The sequence below is a fragment of the Halichoerus grypus genome, chromosome 12 (genome assembly GCF_964656455.1).
Source record: "Halichoerus grypus chromosome 12, mHalGry1.hap1.1, whole genome shotgun sequence".
Lineage (NCBI taxonomy): Eukaryota > Metazoa > Chordata > Mammalia > Carnivora > Phocidae > Halichoerus > Halichoerus grypus.
The window spans coordinates 84284904-84303427 of NC_135723.1; the positions used below are offsets into that span (position 1 = coordinate 84284904).

Sequence of the window (18524 nt, forward strand, 5' to 3'; positions counted from 1 at the left end):
TCATCTACAAATAGGGATGATTCTTCCTGCTCCTCACCTCTTATTTCTCTGATCTATTTGCCCTGGTTACTACCTCCAGAACAATGTTGAAAACACATCGGCTTTGTTTGACACCTTAAATGTGTGGAAAGCTGTAGGATGGAAATCAGAGAAATAGCATCCATAGTATCTTAGGCAGAAATCAAACTTGTTGGCAGGTATTCTTGATCTTCTAGGGCCAAGTCAGTGAAATATAGCTTAAGGTATACTTTACCAACATATGTATAATTCTCAGCCACCCATGGAGCTATGGTAACCTGTGGAAAAACAATAGGTTCTCATCAGTCACATCTTGGAATTCTCTGGGACCCTCCAGGAAGGCTCTCTGTTTTATTATCTTAGAATTTGGTGGAAGACACAAGCACATCCCAGATGTTTTTCATGACTGCTGATGACCACACTCTTGTCTTCCAGGCCCAGCTTCGGGCATTTATTCCAGAGATGCTCAAGTACTCCACAGGTCGAGGAAAACCAGGCTGGGGCAAAGAGAGCTGCAAGCCCATCTGGTGGCCTGAAGATATCCCATGGGCAAATGTCCGGAGTGACGTCCGCACAGAAGAGCAAAAGCAGAGGGTGAGGGTTTCTCAGACCTGAGTAGCCTGTTGCTTTTCCACTCTGAATCAGCCACCTCAATTTTTGGGGTTCTACTTCTTATGCTAAAAAGTCTAAAAAATATGTGTGAAAGTCAAACCTGTCTCCCAAAGAAGTTTGATACTGTCTGATTTGTAGCCTTTCCCATTCCATCACTTCATCACTATAAAGACTCGGGGCAGGTCCATGAGTTTACACTTCTCTCTGCCTACTTGCCTTTTGGAGCAGTTTTAATATTATGAGGTGCTTGGAAAAACTGAAGAAACGTTAAGAAGAAGTATCAATCACTTTGAAGACTTAGAAGATGTCCTTATTTCTGGTTAGCCGGAACCACTGTTGAGAAATATAAATATAGAATTAAAGAGATGAGAAGTTGGCTGAGTCTGATAATGATACTTCTTTTTAAAAAGATGGGCTCAACTAGATGTCATCCCTTGCTTTTTCTGCATATTTGTTTTTTAGTTAGCCTGGAAGTTTATTGAGAATCTTAATATAAAATTCTTGACAAAAGAGTAAACTTCTTTTGTGAGTTGGCCTCAGAAGAACCCAAAAGCTAAACCAGGCTTTGATCAGGAAGGAAACTAGTGGGAAATCTTTGGTGCTTGGTGCTGAATTTCTTTGTGCCACAATCAGTCGAAGGGAAATAACCCTAAGGGAGCTTATTCTGTACAGGTTTGGTTTGGTTTGATAAATAAGCACCTGCTTATTCCATAGTGGGGCTGAATAACCAACATTCTTTGTGACTTTAATGTGCTTGTCTGATCTTTTGGTGACAGGTTTCATGGACTCAGGCACTACGGACCATAGTTAAAAACTGTTACAAACAGCATGGGCGGGAGGACCTTTTGTATGCTTTCGAAGATCAGCAAACACAAACACAGGCCACAACCACACACAGTATAGCCCATCTTGTACCATCACAGACCGTAGTCCAGACCTTTAGTAACCCTGATGGCACTGTCTCACTTATCCAGGTGAGTAGACCTATGGTTCTCAGATTGTGGTTTCTGAGGTGGCTCAGTGGGCACCTCCCCTCAGACTGGAGAAAGTTTTTGTCATGCAAACTCCTAATTAACTTTTTATAGCTCCCCGAAGTCTTTCTATCTGAAATTGATTTTTGAAGAATACTTTAAATTGTTTGCAATTTGTTAAATACAGAGCTATCGATAGCTTTTTCTTTGTTTTTTCCAAAACAAAGCACTGTTAAATTGGCTACTTTTGTACTGTTTCATTCTATCAAGGACCAGGAGCTATTCCTTCGGAATTAGCTCTTCTGAGGTAAAACATAACTTGTTGGTAGATGGGGAACCTCTAAAATTCAGATTGGGGTGAAAGTAGAAAGTTGGTTGACTGATACTAGTTTACTGATGGTGAAACATGATAGCTTCTGATATTGATTTATTTGGTTGAAATAAAATTCTGAAACTCATGTAAGTGTTGGAGATATGATTTTAGTAACTCATTTCACATTACAAAGCATATTAATCATTACCTATGCTGAATTTGGGATTACATGAATCTTAACTTCCGAGTAAGGGAGAGGTAGAAGGATCCATCCGCTGACACCACTCTCCGTGTTTTTCTTTAGGTTGGTACAGGGGCAACGGTAGCCACATTGGCTGATGCTTCAGAATTGCCAACCACAGTCACTGTTGCCCAAGTGAATTATTCTGCAGTGGCTGATGGAGAGGTAAGAAAGGATTTGGTCTGCATCTACTTAAATACTTAAATGTGTAGCTCAGTGAGGAGTAGTTAGAGTCCAGAAGATAAAAAGACCAGGTAGCCGACACATCTGTAGCATTATTTTATTTAAGCCTTTTAAAACATCAGGCCATGACAGTTTTGCAAAGTATCTTATGCTGTGTATATTAATTGTAATAACTGAAATTATAATTTCACATTTGCAATATAGCATTTTGTATAATACACAATAAAAAGAGATTATCCATGTAATATTTTATGCTATGAATCCCAAAGATTTAATCATTGGGCTTTATTTTAAAAAATTTGATCATTAAGACTGGAGCTACTAAAGAATTCTTTGGAGGGATAAAAATATTTGTAAATCAGTGGCCATGATTTATTACATTTTAAATATGCCTTTGAAAAGACTTTATGAAAAAACCCTTCTCTACCAAAATCAAGGTAATTATGGGATGTTAACCTAATGGTAGCTAACCTTAATTGAGCACTTGGTAAGCTAAGTGCTCAGCCCTATTAAGAATAGGTTCTGTTATCTTCACTTTATAGATGAGAAAACTGAAACATGTAGAGGTTAGGTGACTTGCCCAAAGTCACAGAGTAAGTGTTGAAGCTGAGTAATGCATTTAGAAAAATGTTATCCAGGCTCTGAGCTCTGAGCCATTTGTGAAGTTCAGGAAAGGGTTCATTAAGGCACTGTGGGCTTTTCCCCTAAAGGTACCAGTATGGTGTAGCCCTGAAGCTTCAAAAACAGCTAACAAATGTTAAAGAGCAGTATTAGAAATAAAGCTAAAAGTATTATCTCATCCTTGTTCACAACCATGGGGCTTGCCACTCAGAACACCACAAAAGTCATTTTCATTTGCACAATTCAGGAAAGGGAGAGAAATGAGAAAGGTCTCATGGCTAGGGAGATGAAGAGAAACACAGCCAGGCTCCGCAGTCGGCCCACAGGAAGTGAGCCCCCATCATGCTGCACTGACGCGTTAGATGTGTGAAGTGGATTTACATGGGAACCCTGCTCGCAAGACGCTCCTCCTGTCTGGTGGGGGAGAGAAGTGTCTACATAAATGAACTCTGTTCCATGCTGTAGAAGATGCTGCAAAGTGGTCTGTGCCTTCAGGAGAGAATGTTTCCAGCTAGGGAGTCTGGGAAGGTTTGGGGGCAGGAGCAGCATTTGGTTTTACGTATAGGAAAGTAACAGTCAACAGGATATTTACTTTTATAAGTATATAAACATCATGGAAGAGTATGGATTAGCTGAGGGAAAAATCTGTCAGTCCCCAAACACTAGAACTGGAGGACACTAGATGACACTAGAACTTGAAGTGTGAAAGAGATAGAAAAGACAGTGGTGGGTACATTCACAAGATTTCTTACTCTCTGACTTAACCAAAGTTATCAACCATATCTCCCTACTGAATGTTTCCTGATACTATTTAAAGACAGCAGCTCTGTGTTTCTTAAACACTTCTCTAGAGACTAATTCTTTGAAGCCCATTTTACTAAATAACTTCACATGTATAGTGGTAATTAACATATGCAGAAGTTCACGGAAAAATAGGAAGAATTAAAAAAAAAATCTCACTGACTTATCTACGGCTTTTTCAGCACATCATTTTTAAGTCATCTATTGTAGGAATGGATGAATGACAGAAATAGCCTGCTGGTAAATACCCAAATTCAGTCAGATTAAAAAAAAAAATGTAACTCTTTGCACACTTCCAGTGAAATAAAAACGGTATGAAGAGAAGCAGCACAGGTTATCTCAGAAAGGGACAAAATGTTTTTAGATTTTTAAAGTGTGATTTATTTGCCTTCTCATTTTTCCTAGATGTTGACATGTTGTTAGCATCTCAGTTTTGGACCATAAGAACTGGAATTACTCAAAATATCTCACTGCTTAGGGCAGATAAGACCACATCAAGTTAATGAAACATTATATCAGATGACTCATTAAAAACATCCTACTGCCTTATATTTCGCATCTTTTCTTCCAAGGAACAGAAAGTACTTTACAAAAATAAATGATACCTAATACTTTTAGAAGTTGTGAGGTCATTTTGTTATCCTACTAACCTTGCCAGTGAGACCTCTTGCCATTAGACTACACTGCCTTCAACATCCAGTTAGTTACATTTAGTTACATTTATTAGAAGGACCGTTGGGGGCCTGTCTCTTCTGGTAATATATGGTCTCCCAAATCTGTTTGAATACTCTTATGTCCTGAGAATGCCCAATAATCCAAGTCCAGCTGACCCTTGAACAACGTGAGAGTTAGGGGCATAGACCCCCTATGCAGTCAAATTCACATATAACTTTTTGACTCCCCTAAACTTAACTACTAATAGCCTAGTATTGATCAGAAGCCTTACTGATAACATAAACAATCAACTAACACATATTTTGTATGTTATATGTATTATATACTGTATTCTTACAATAAGGCAAGCTAAAGAAAGTGTTATTTAAAAAATCATAAGGAAGAGAAAACATGTTTATAGTACTACACTGTATTTATTGAAAAAAAATCCCCTGTAAATGGACCCACACAGTTCAAACCTGTGTTGTTCAAGGGTTGACTAGTTACAAAGAAACAAAAAATCTCTAACCTTAGTCAGCTTAAAACTAATTAAGGACACTATAAGTTACATAGACATTTAGAAATGAACAAGGAAATAGGGGCGCCTGGCTGGCTCAGTGGGAAGAGCATGTGACTATTGGTCTCAGTATTGTGAGTTCGGGCCCCACGGTGGGTAAAGAGATTTCTTAAATGAATAAACAAACTTTAAAAAAAGAGAGACTTTTGGGGCACCTGACTGGCTCAGTTGGAAGAGCCTGCGACTTTTGATCTCACGGTCATGAGTTCAAGCCCCACATTGGGCGTGGAACCTACTTTAAAAAAAAGGAAAAAGGAAAGAATTTCAAAATAATATGAAATAAACTATGTTGATTTCAAAATATTTATACAATTTCAATTTTGATGGCATACTTACAAATGCAAATGGGTTTGAGAATTTATTCTGTTGTGTTATAAGACCACCAATTGGTAGTGGTGATATTAATTGCATTCAAGTGTCAGAAAAGTCAAATTTTGAAAGAGAATGGTATCTGATCATAATGGTATATATGGTTCTGTTAGAAGAAGAAGAAGAAGAAACCAAAGTACAAAGACATTGAAGACATGAATTTTAAGCTGAACCATCCCACATGTAACAGTAGCACAACTTATTCTAGATGGTTTTTTTAACGAATATCAGTTTACCTGAAATATAAGTAGGCTGAAGAACAAGTAGGAAAACATGAATAAAGGAATATGTTCTCCACCTGCCATTCAGTAAACACTTTCTGAGCCCTGTGCCATTTACATAGATTCGATACATAGAGGAAAATAAAGACTGCTCTTGCTCTTAAGGAGCACACAGGTAGGTGGTAGAGAAAAACACATCAAAGCACAATGGCAATGAGGTAAGGATCTAGAGGAAGCAAGCCCAGGGTGCTATGGAACACAGAGGAGAGATCCTGAGCCTCGACCACAGGGGAATAGAGGGAGTTGTCTGGGCTCCTTAAGGTTCACCTGAGGTCAGACTAGAAGCAAAGGTGGGAGTTGTTGTGTTCCTATCGAAGGAAACAGCACATGCAATGCATCACACTGGGAGAGTGTGGAAGGGCCTCAGTGGTTCACTGTAGCTAGAGGGGTAAGAGTGACCACAGTTTGAAGGGCCTCATTGGAGTGGGTCTCTCAGAAAAGCATTGATGCTAACTGTACATCCTCTGAATATCTTTCCCTCCTAGGGCTTGGGGCCCTTTCTCTGGGACATGGTGACATCCGGCATAGATAACCACACAGTGGCTCCCAACAGATGGAAAGGGAGAGCAACAAGAGCTCAAGCAAATACAACTAAAGCACTGAGACTGAAGAATAGGAAATTCCAAAGAAATGTTAACACCCAAGTGATTTATTTATCACCTGCCATTATTCTGAATAGAAATCTCTTCGTCTGCTTCTTCTTCCTATTTCCTCTCTACCCTTTGCCACCATCCATTAATCTTTCATGCCATATAATTTAACTTCCTTAAAGTATACTGTATATGGCAACTTTCTAATACCATTTTTGCTACGAATACAGTTGTAACTAAATGTGTATACATTAAATTGCTGCCATTGGAGTCTGAGTATTGGGAGAGCTGCACTAGGCCAAGCTCTGCAGTGGGATGGGCAAAAATATAGAGGGGCAGATCTGGAAAGAGGAAGACTGTTTAATGGCAAAAGGTGACAGGGGCTGGCCAGCTTTGGCTGGTGTTTTGAGTGGAATCATAGACCATCTACAAATTGGCAGTGTAACTTGCCATTTAAAGTGGCATCATTTGCAGTAACACTCACTGGAGTAATGAAATCAAAAAGATACTAACTCTTGGGAAGCAAGAGTTTTGTGAGTTCCTGAGTGGGCAACTTTGCAGCTCTAAGGGGAGGAAATGGGATGTCTCTGCCTCTTAGTGATGGGCTCTGAAGGCTTGCTGGCATAATCCACTGCCTATGAGAACTCAGGGCAAATACTAGGGTAGTTCAAAGGAATGTCCCATTTTCTGGGAGGCTTTTGACAAGCATTCTGAGAAGCACTGTCATCGTCTAAGTATGGTAGTAGAAAAGCAGGAGGCATTTTAAGTATCTACCTCTCCTCAGCTTGTGACACTTTCTTTGGGACACAGTTAATATGCAAGCACAAGCTCTCTACTCATTGGGCCCAAGTAATGTGAATCAGAGCTCCAGTGAGCACAGCTAACGTCCTGAGACCCAAACCCATAGAGATATTGTACCTGAGCAGACTGATTTATCACCTACCCTAATTTCAATTAGAAATTGCTTTCACTGCCCCTGCTGCTTTTTGTTTTTGAGGGGGAATAATTAATCAACTGCACTTATTGAGCAAAATGGACTGAAGTAGCTAGATATAGGTATCCGGGACTGAGAACTCTCTAAATGCAAAGCATTATACTAAAAGGAGTGGCTCTCAATCAGGGTACACCTTCCCCACCCCCACCCCCCCAGGACATTTGATAATGTCTGGAGATGTTTTTGAATATCGTGACTGGGGAGGGTGCTGTTATCATCTAGTGAGTGGGTAGAAGCCCGGGGTGCTGCGAAACATCCTACAATGCACAGGACAGCCCCCCACAGCAAAAACTTGTCTGGCCCCAAGTGTTAATAATGCCAGTGCCGAGAAAACCCCTGTCCTTGATCTAACAAAACTAAATTCTAGTCTGTTCTCTCACCAGATAAAAGTTTTTTTGTATGTTTTATTTTGTTTCTTCATAATTCCTCTCCACTAAAAGGAAAGCAGTTTTTGCTACATTAAAAAAAAAAATGTTTCCTGAATTTGGCAGTTTCCATCAAAAATTAAAATATATAATAACTTTAATATACAGTCCCACCTCTAGGAATTTACTCCATGAATAGACTCCCATAAAATATACAATGTGGTATGCAAAGATATTCATCACAGTACTGTTTGTAATAGTAAAAGACTAGAAACTTCTTAAATGCCCATTAAAAGATGGCTGGTTAAATAAATCATGGTGTGCTCATATACTACAATGCCGTGCAGCCATCATTATGAGTCATGAATGAATGAAGTAGTTTTGTATGTTCCAAAATAGAATCACTTCAGAGATGTATTGTTGGTGAAACAAGCAAGGCACAAAAAGATAATGTAGAATAAGCTGCCATTTTTATTTTTTAAGAGGGAGTAGAAAGGGGGAAATAGGGAGTGTGTGTGTGTGTGTAAATATGCTTGCATATAGAGAGAATGTCCCTGCAAAGACACATAAGAAATAGGTAACCATAGTCACCTCTGGGCAAAAGGTCGGGAGTACTGGCATTGCATATCCTTTGGTATCATTTGAATTTTTTTAGAATTATATTTATGGTCTATTCAAAAATTCTGACTTTTGAATTTTATGGTTTATTCAAATTTTTTAATCTGAGCCATATTAATATATTACCTATTCAAAAGAATTCAAAAGAATAGATAATACATTGATATGGCTCTGATATTTCAAAAATTATTTAAAAGTATACATTGGAAAATCTTGCTTTCTGTCTCCTAGCCAACCTATTCCCACAACTCCCCTCCCCGCCACACACAAGGAGGAAAATATTTTCAGTGGTTTCTTTTGTGTCCTTCCAGAATTTCTTTGTGCAAATATAAGCAAATTCAAATATATATTCTAATCCCCCCTTTTTATACACAAAAGATAGCATACTAAAAACCCTGTTCTGTACATTGTAGGTCATGTTAATTTAAAAATGTGTATGTATTTGGCTGAGCACGTAGCAATTTGTTATAATCCTTTTGTGACTTTGATTCTTTACTCTCCTGTCCTTTCTGCCTCAGGTGGAACAAAACTGGGCCACGTTACAGGGAGGTGAGATGACCATCCAGACGACACAAGCGTCAGAGGCCACCCAGGCGGTGGCCTCATTGGCGGAGGCCGCCGTGGCAGCTTCTCAGGAGATGCAACAGGGAGCTACAGTCACCATGGCGCTCAACAGGTGGAGGCAGGGCTGGGGGAACACACGAGGATGGTGAATCTGTCCCTCCCTACGGTCGAAAAGAGAAATGTGGTACCTCTGTCACAACTGGCAGTTGGAGCTTAACATTAACACTCTTGGCCCCTAGGGTATTGTAGTTTGGCTTCTAATCAGCCTCGCTCACCCCGTTACTGCCCCACCCCACCCCTCAGCAACCAGTCCAGCCTTCTGACTTCCAGCTCAAGCCTGCTGGTCCAGGGACATCGGTCTGTTTCGCTTTATCCTACCTTGTGCCCTTTATCAGACCAAAAGCAGCAGGGTTTGAGTACCTTTGGGTTTTTTTTTTTTTTTTTTTTTTTTTTTTTTTTTTTTTTAAAGATTTTTTATTTATTTATTTGAGACAGAGAGAATGAGAGAGAGAGAGCACATGAGAGGGGGGAGGGTCAGAGGGAGAAGCAGGCTCCTTGCTGAGCAGGGAGCCCGATGCGGGACTCGATCCAGGGACTCCAGGATCATGACCTGAGCCGAAGGCAGTCGCTTAACCAACTGAGCCACCCAGGCGCCCATACCTTTGGGTTTTTAAAGGGACCAATGGATATAATAAAGCAAGCAGCTTCAGGACTGATTTTCCATTTACCCTAGAGAACAAATTGCTTTAGTCATACTTTCACTCCTACAAAAGAAACTACTTTTTGTTAGAGGCATTAATCCATGTTTGGACTGGTTGAGAGCTGATTTTACTGACTTTTCAGGAAATTTGTTTCCCTTGCTTATCAGTGACTTTGAAATGAGTTTTATTTAGATTATTAGGAAAAATAATTTAAATATTTTTCTTCAGGTATGTTTAGGAAAGGTGCTGCAGAATGGGATACTCCAGTGAGAGAGAGTTTCCAAAACAATATTGTTCCCTGCTTGCTTCCTTCTGTTGGTTGTTGACAGATCATCCCCATATCATTCTTTTTCTTCATTGCTGACATAATTTTCGTTTCAGTGGACCCAAGCATTTTACCTAATAGTTAAGAGTGTGGGTCTTGAAGCTAGACCATCTGCAGCTCTGTCACCTACTAGCTGTTTGACCTTGGATCATTTACTTGAACTCAGTGCCCAGGCTTTCCTCTTCTGTGAAATGGGTGTAATAACAATAGCTCCCTTGTAGGGGTGTTATGAGGACTGAGAAGGCCACTGCACACAAGATCCTTAGATCAGTGCCTGGCATATGGTAAGGCTACTCTCCCCGTTAGGTGCAGCAGCTGTGAGCGTCACAGTTAGCCACTGAATTCCTATGACCTGCCTGCACCCTACTGGGGAAGGTTGTGAAATAAGGAGTGCTCTAAGATACAATGTCTGCCCAAAGAGAGGTCCTACTGTTATCTTTGGGGAAATTGATTTAAGTAAAACACTTAGTAAACACTAGTACTCAATGTAATTCACTATTGAATTGTGTAGTACAGACCACGAACATTGTAGAAATTCAGAGGAAGGGGATCACCTCCTCCAAAATTAAAAAAAACAGCCAAAGTTTAGATTGGTTGTGATAGATAACTAGAAAGTCTTGATAGGCTTATGTACGAATGATTTCCATGTGGCTGTGTAGTATGGGGGCTGAGAAGGTTCTGAGGTCACATAGATTCAGGTTTGAATTCTAGCTCTGCCACTTACTAGCCATTTGATCTTGAGAAATTTAGCCATTTGATCTTGGTTTCCTCATCATAAGGATAATTTTCATCATATAGAATTTAAAAAGATTCACTGAGATGATATATATAAAACTCTCATTGAAGTGTCCAGCCCATAGTTAGCACTTCAAGAATTAGAGTTGTCAGGGCACCTGGGTGGTTCAGTCGGTGTCCGACTCTTGATTTACACTCGGGTCATGAGCTCGGGGTTGTGGGATTGAGCTCCGCACTGGCCATGGAGCCTGCTTAATATTCTCTCTCTCTCTCCCTCACCCCTCTAAAAAAAGAAAAGAATTAGAGTTATCATTGAAATTGCATTTTAAATTTTGTCTATTCAGAATTACTTACGATGAGACGAGATTAGAAATAGAAGGCCAATTAGGAAGAGGCAGGCCAAGTGTGCCTTGTTAAAGCCTTGGAAACTAAAGTAGTGAGGGTGGAGATAAAGTGACGGGGTTTGAAGGGAGTGTGGCCAGAGTGTGGTTGATTAGGTATGCAACACACACACCTCCCAGGGGTACTCAGTGAGTCCCCGAGTGACCTGGGATTGAAACTTTTTTCTTAGCCCATTGAACCATGTGGCTTTTCAGTAACATGAAAGTCTTATTTGACCCCTTGCACTTTGGCCCAACCCCACTCCTTCCTTTAAGAGAGGATGCACAGATAAACTTCCTAAAAGTCATGGCCAGAGTGAAAACCTCCCTCCTGGTCTGGTAACCCCTCACTGTGGCATGGAGCCTAACGGGGCCACCATTAAAGATCATCGAAACTTGATTTCATTGAGCCAGCACCTTGGATATTCCAGTGAAGTGTGAGTGTCCTGGGAACCCTATACATAGTGGAAAATATGAGGCACATTCTGGCTCCCTTTAGTGTAAGGACCAGGGCTTGTTTCTAAAGGCAAGGAGAGTAATGGTTTCCCCCGAGGCCTTGTTAACAAACTGCGATGCAGCTGAGGGGGCTGTAGTGTTTACTCCAAAGGAAGGAGAATGCGGTTCACTATGGCATGGAGGAGGACTAGAGATGTTGAAATCTCTTTGCAATCAGAGAGTTCAGTGCCCTGATGAGTGTTGGGGGATGGTGTGTTGCAGCCTCTGCTAGAGGTGAAGAAACCAAGCCCGGCAGCCAAGACTAGACTATAGCCGGGCTACTAGGGGCTTTCTGATTCCAAGCGAGGTCACCGGCTGTCTAATGCCAGGAGGTTTGGACTTAAGACGCAGACCCCTGGTGTTTGCTTCTTTGTGGAATTAGACAATACCCCCAGCCTCTGCAGATTGTGTTGCTGGAAGTCATCTTAGTGAAAACTACACTGAGAAATCCGGTCTTTGTTCCCATGGTAACAAAGATTTCGTAGAGCTGCTTCCTTCTAGCCTGTTTCAGGTGCAGATAGAACAAGCATGGTTCTTTAATAATCACCTGCCCCACTGCTGCGCTGTAAACAGCAGATGAGGGTGCAGAGTGAGGAGAGGCAAGCTGCATGATATGGCAGGTGGGGAATAAGAAGGCAGAGGGGCTCCTTCATCTGCTGGAGGGGAAAGGGGGGTCAGTCAGGACAGATGCAGGACAGACCTGTTTTTCAACCACGCTGTTAAGAGAGTTTTGTGTAGCAAGTCAGAACAAGGGCACTGGACTCAAACAGCCTTCAGCCCACCCTGGCATTATAAACCCAGAGGGTGAGGAGAAATTGTCATTAAGAAAAATCTGGAAACAGTTAATTTTAATTATTTTCAAAATACATAATAAATCAGCACTTTTAGGAAGGACATGGGGAGAGAATCAAAAGGAACAAATGAAGTGCAGAACATTACAGCTCAAAAAACCCAAAGTATTCAGCTGAACAACCAGAGGGAAAGGAAGTGAAATCATCATTTGTTTGTTGCAATACAAAAATTAATTTGAAGTTTCACTTTGTTGGTTAAGCCATCGTAGATTATATTCCCTCTTAAGTCAGTTTAAGTCACTACGGCCCTGGGGTGCCTGGCTCGCTCAGTCAGGAGAGCACGCGACTCTTAATTTCGGGCTCCCCACACTGGGCATGGAGCCTACTTAAAAAAAAATTGTCCTAAAGTCAGCACAGCCCTTGCATATACAGATGCACGGTAAGTATTTATAGCCTGAGTCTACATTTGCCCTAGTAGGAATTCACACCGTGTTGTCGACACCGAGACAATTTTTACTTGTGCATCTACTGTCTCTCGTGCTGCGACTCGGCGCTATGCAGAAGCAGAGGCTTTCAGTCTGCTTCTCAAGGAACTCAGAGGTGCTCTTCTTTTGTTATGAAGACACTTGGCATAAAAAAGAAGTGAATCCTATTTTTAAAGAAAAATTTACTGTTTTTTAATGAAAGTACTATTGACTTAGAATTAGAGATATTAAAATAAAATATGGCTGCAGTGTACAGACTGGTACTTATTTGTCTGGTAAAATGGGATAGACGACCTAGACTAGAAGCCCTGTCTGGAGATGGAGGGCAGCTATGAAGGCTGGCCACTTGCAGGTGAGAAGCTGATGAAAACTTTGCATTGGTAACTCTGGTTTAGAAACTTACTTTTGTCAAAAACTTGTGAACGGTAGCTTCACCTTGTAAGTAAAGGGCATCTTTTCCTCAAAGTCTAGTTTGCTTACTCCCATGAGGTCTAGTGTCAGTGGTTAGGGTAGATTTGGAAATGAAGGCCTGTTGGCCGCTGTCATCATGCCCCACGTCATGCCCCACGGGGAAGATCCCTCCATCACTGCCATGCCTCTGGCCCCTGAGCAGGGATGAGATAACCAACCTCCCCAGCCTGTGAGCTTGTCATCCGCCTCACACCTCTGGTCCCGGATTGCACTGGCTTGGGCTGGTTCACATCCTTTCCTCTGTCAAACATATTTTAGAAAGGTGTTAACGAAAATGACTTCAAATATGTAGAGCTTCAGACGTAATAAAATAGGTGTGATTGGGAACAGGTGCACTTCCACATCCGCGTAGCTGTCCTCCCTTCATCGCCTGTAAAACTCCACACTGCAAGCCCGTGTCCAGGGTCTCCAAGACTGGCAGGACATCCCCTTTGATGGTCACAGAAATATGAGTATACAGGGCACCTGGGTGGCTCAGTTGGTTGGGCGACTGCCTTCGGCTCAGGTCATGATCCTGGAGTCCCTGGATCGAGTCCCACATCGGGCTCCCTGCTCGGCAGGGAGCCTGCTTCTCCCTCTGACCCTCCCCCCCTCATGTGCTCTCTCTCTCTCTCTCATTCTCTCTGTCTCAAATAAATAAATAAAATCTTTAAAAAAAAAAAAAAAGAAATATGAGTATACAAATTGTGACAAAAACTATGGGGAATGGAGCAGTCACTGAGGTAACCTGTAAACAGAGATTGTATTTCCGTATAAACAATTCTCATTTACAGCTTCCTTCTTCAAAATACCACACTGCTGAAGCTTTTCTCAAAGAACAGACTTTTCAGCTCTCCGTGATGTCTCAGGACAGAGTGTGAAATATTTTTGTCATGAATCAGTGACAGCTGGATACTGTAAAATTTTCTAAGAAACATCAGTTTCTTAAAAAAATATATTAAAGATTAAAGATCTAGACACGAAATCATTAATTTTATGATCTCTTTTTTTATTATTTTTAAAAGATTTTATTTATTTATTTGACTCACAGAGAGAGACAGCTAGAGAGGGAACACAAGCAGGGGGAGCGGGAGAGGGAGAACAAGCTCCTGGCTGAGCAGGGAGCCCAATGCGGGGCTCGATCCCAGGACCCTTGGGATCATGACCTGAGCTGAAGGCAAATGCTTAACTACTGAGTCACCCAGGCGCCCCATAATTTTATGATCTCTAATCAAGGTTTTTGAAGGACTTTAAAATTAAACTCTACCATGTAAAATGTAAAGAATAGCCTTATTAGTAATTGCAGATCAGAAGTCCCTTTCAGTTCTAAATTAATGTTACAGGTACTGTGCAATGACTGACTGTGGGCATCGGATCACCAAGCAGTGTGTCTCAGCATGGAGGGTGATCTTAGCTCTCACATGGGCTGCATGCGCACTCTAGGACTGTTGAGCTTTTTGCTCAGCCTCAGTTACACCCCCAAATGTTTATGAAGGAAGCAAACAAATTTGAAATACGTAATTATGACCTTGAACTAACTCAAAGGAAGCCAGGAACTTGAAAGTTGCCACAGATGAGTGACTAGGGAAAAAAAGAGGGGTGTGTGTCAGCAATTTTGCATTTATTGTTTTGAATAAATATCAAAGGGTATTTACATGGAGAAATACAATGTTAGGTGAAAAAAAGCAGGCTATAAAACTGCAGTATGATCCTAATTATTAGCTGTTGTATTTAAGATTAGAAGGAAATAACTTATCTCCATATATTTTTAAAGTTTCTTTTATATTTAATGAAACTTTAACAAGTATGCTATGTGTATTTTATTATCAGAAAAAAAAATAACTTTTGAACAGAGACATAAAAATTAAAAAACAAATCAAATTAGTAAGAAAGGGAGAATTTTCTATTTAAGGGGACTTTTCTATCCATTGGGTTTCTTCTCCTGCTTCCTCGAATTCTTACATTCCCCCAGGGAAGTGATTACGTCAGTTGCTTCACTTGTCTGCTGACTTTCATAAGTGAAAGTGACACTATTGAGTGTGGTACATGTTGCTTTGCCCACAGTAAGGACATGTCTACCCTAACCAGTCCACGGCCCCTCATCCCCCCAATCCCACCTACAGCTCGTGACTACAAGGTGTGCCTGCCAGAGTTAGGGCCTGCAGCTTCAGAGCAAAGCTGGATCAACTGGCTTTTTCGGTGTCAAACCCAGGACTTTGCCCATCTGCAGAACTGGATGACACCACCCCCTCTACTCCATGCCCACATTTGATACTCCTTCAGTAACTGTGCAAAGTGGGAGCTGATACTTTCCCAGGAGAGGTGCTGAATTTCTGCTGCTTTCACATTTTAACATCTCTGAAATTTGGATACTACAAGACTACAATTATCAGGCATATTTTCTTTCTTGCTGGCACATAAAATAATGGTGCATTTTCTAGTTTGTAGCATCATAGAATCAATAAAAATGGGTATTTGTGCATTTGGGAAAAGCATATCAAGAAAAAGAAAAATAGGATGCAAATTGCTAGAATGGTGCTCACTATAAACAGATGGTTAATATCTTTCTATTTTACAAAGTGTTTGTAGTGAAGGGAGATTTCTTGTTTCATTGTGTTTCTAGAAGCTAGGAGTTTGGGCTTACCTGATCATTTAAAATTTCAAGCCTTAATTTAGCACTGCCCACATGTACCCTGAGGCAAAGAGAAGAGCTAGACTTTGCAGGATATTAGGGTCTTAGCCATAGCCAGATTTATAAAGCTAATGTGAGATTTTCTTTAAGTCCAAGAAACGGGTGTTTGAGGCGGCACCTGGGTGGCTCAGTCGTTAAGTGTCTGCCTTCGGCTCGGGTCACGATCCCAGAGTCCTGGGATCGGGCTCCTTGCTCCGCGGGAGGCCTGCTTCTCCCTCTCCCACTCCCCCTGCTTGTGTTCCCTCTCTCGCTGAAATAAATAAAATCTTTAAAAAAAATAAAAAATAAATCTGTAAGACTTGGGGGTTCTCTAGCTATTTACTGTTATCATTTAAAAATTCCTCTGGCTCTGTCCAGCAGCACTGGACTCCTGCATTCACTGGTAGGCTCACACCCATGGAGTCGGTAGAGAGATCCAAGGAAGGCTTGGGAAGATGGTTTGTCTTGCTGCAGTGCTGTACCTTTATTCAACTTACACATCCCCCTCTCTGCTGTTCCTGTGCCCACAGTGAAGCCGCCGCCCATGCTGTCGCCACACTGGCCGAGGCCACCTTGCAAGGCGGGGGACAGATCGTACTGTCTGGGGAAACCGCAGCAGCTGTCGGAGCACTTACTGGAGTCCAAGATGCTAATGGTAAGAGAGCATAAATATTTTATTGAATATCTTCCCTGTTTCCAGTTAAACCTTCATGACATGACTGACAGCAGACCCTTCAGAAAGAGGTTGAGCTTTGATTTGAGTTTTTCTTTATTGATAGGCAATTGATGCAGAGTGAAATTCTAGGAGCCTCTGATTCCTTTCACTAGTAGGAGACTTGGGGTTTTCGGCGGGGCGGGTGCGGGGGGGAATGCCATGATAATGGCTATCTAACTGAATTGCTTATTTGAAAAGTATTTTGCTGTGATAGGACTGAGAGGTACTTTAAAATTTGCTATGGGGCACATTTTGTCCTTTACTCTCCCATGGGGTAGATCAGTGTCCTTTGCTGTAGCAGAGACCCTCCCATGGGCAGGTACATTGTTAAGTTAGAATGTGCTATCTTAAGAAAGGCACCAGCATCTCACACAGGGTCAGTCAGTGGGCTGTGATGAAGGCGCTTTTCTGGTTGGTGCCATGAGTCTGCCTTCTGTTAAATGTGGCCTCACCAGGGACCTCTGGATTTAGCCAATAACATGCCACCACCCTGCCCTTCTTTCCCATCTCTTTGACTTCCTGGATATTGGTGATTTCCTGAATAAACAAAAGGGATAAAGTTCATAGAAATATGGTGGCAAAAATTTACAACTCCAGCCCAGCTCTTTGGATCCACTTCAGCAGGCTCTGGAAGTCAGTTACCAAGACTTGGGCTGCCCAGGGAAGTGCCTCAAAAGTCTGGGTCAAAGAGAAGGACCAGCCCCGTTCTGTGACACTCTGTGATTGTTTATTAAACTTAAAAAAAAAAAAAAAATATATATATATATATATATATAATTAGGTTAAGTAGGACAAGTTAAGTACTCCATGGTTTTTGGAGATTTCTTTTTAGTCTTGAAAAGAGGATAAATAATAACATAGTCTTATTTAGACAGAAAGTTCCTTAATGACATCAGTGTCTGAGAGAGAAGTTCCTGACACTTTTTAAAGGATAGATCCGTTGTTATAAGTGAACAAAGGTACCTAGAAAAGTCTTTGAAGAAAGACCCAAAGCTGTGTCCTCCTTTGGAAGTGAGAAGAGGAAAGTACTTGTGTCTGTCACCCAGCGAATAACACAGGCAATATAAAGAGCCCCTGAGAATCATTTTCTTAAATAACAAACAACAAAATCAAATACTACAACCACAGCCTGCTTTTTCTGTAGGGTTAGGGGCTTCCATGAACTAACCCTAACAGAGATAGACTTGATCTTAGCCAGAACACTGCAGGTTAAAGCCATGTGTGTTCGGGATGAAATGGATCATAGGTAGATTTAAGGAAAACCTCCCCCTTTAGCCAGAATCCTACCCCTACTTTCTTACTTTATGCTCTTCCTCTTCTGAGTCCTAATCTACCTTGAACAGATAGGATATCTGGCTCTGCGACATTCTTCTGAAGTGCAGATTGCTGTTACTCCCTGTGGAATGCTCCAGATACTCCTCTGCCTGGGTTTAATAGGAGACTAGGAGACTGTTATCCCTTCTAATGGTCTTGATCTGTTGGGGCTAGGAGAATAGACAGCTTTAGAGTTCTGGCTCCTCCTCAGCCTCACCTTCTCACATGAATTTATAGGTAAGTATAAGGACCCTGGGGATCTCTGGCCAAGTGGACCCATTCAGCCATACAGTAAAGCTGAACCACACCCACTACTACTGATTCCTGGAAACTGCCTCTTTTCAGTAGCCTTGGGGTGTGTGAATCAGTTGTGTTGATTTCATGTAGTTGATTGTGTTGGCAGTAAGGGAAAATTCTGGTCTACATCCTAAAAGCCAGTGGTTCCCAAAGAAGGCCGTCCCCAGTGTGTGACTGCCAACATGTGCCGAACTAAGACATGGGAGTTGGAGTTAGCACTTTCTCAGCGCAGCGTTTCCGATTCACACCAGGCCGTTGAGTTGCGCCTTACACCAGCCATTTCAGGGGAAGGCCAATCATTTCATCTCTCCCTTGGGAATCCAGAGAGTGAATCTAATACTGGATATGATCCAAATAATTCTGATGCTCCTTCTGTCTTCTGACATTTTACCC

The 18524-nt window shown here is 41.4% G+C and overlaps 1 protein-coding gene across 6 annotated transcripts in view; it reads left to right on the plus strand.

Moving 5' to 3' along the window:
* The window catches only part of NRF1 (nuclear respiratory factor 1), a 141909-nt gene that overhangs the window by 92105 nt on the left and 31280 nt on the right, over window positions 1-18524 (plus strand). For 4 of the 6 annotated variants that reach the window (XM_036101283.2, XM_036101288.2, XM_036101287.2 and 1 more), the window contains exons 6-11: window positions 454-612; window positions 1407-1604; window positions 2219-2320; window positions 6127-6285; window positions 8727-8884; window positions 16336-16460. In XM_036101283.2, the coding sequence (XP_035957176.1) occupies window positions 454-612; window positions 1407-1604; window positions 2219-2320; window positions 6127-6285; window positions 8727-8884; window positions 16336-16460 (901 nt within the window). The remainder of the gene's footprint in view (window positions 1-453; window positions 613-1406; window positions 1605-2218; window positions 2321-6126; window positions 6286-8726; window positions 8885-16335; window positions 16461-18524) is intronic. The other 2 variants (XM_036101286.2, XM_036101289.2) reach the window with 2 other exon arrangements.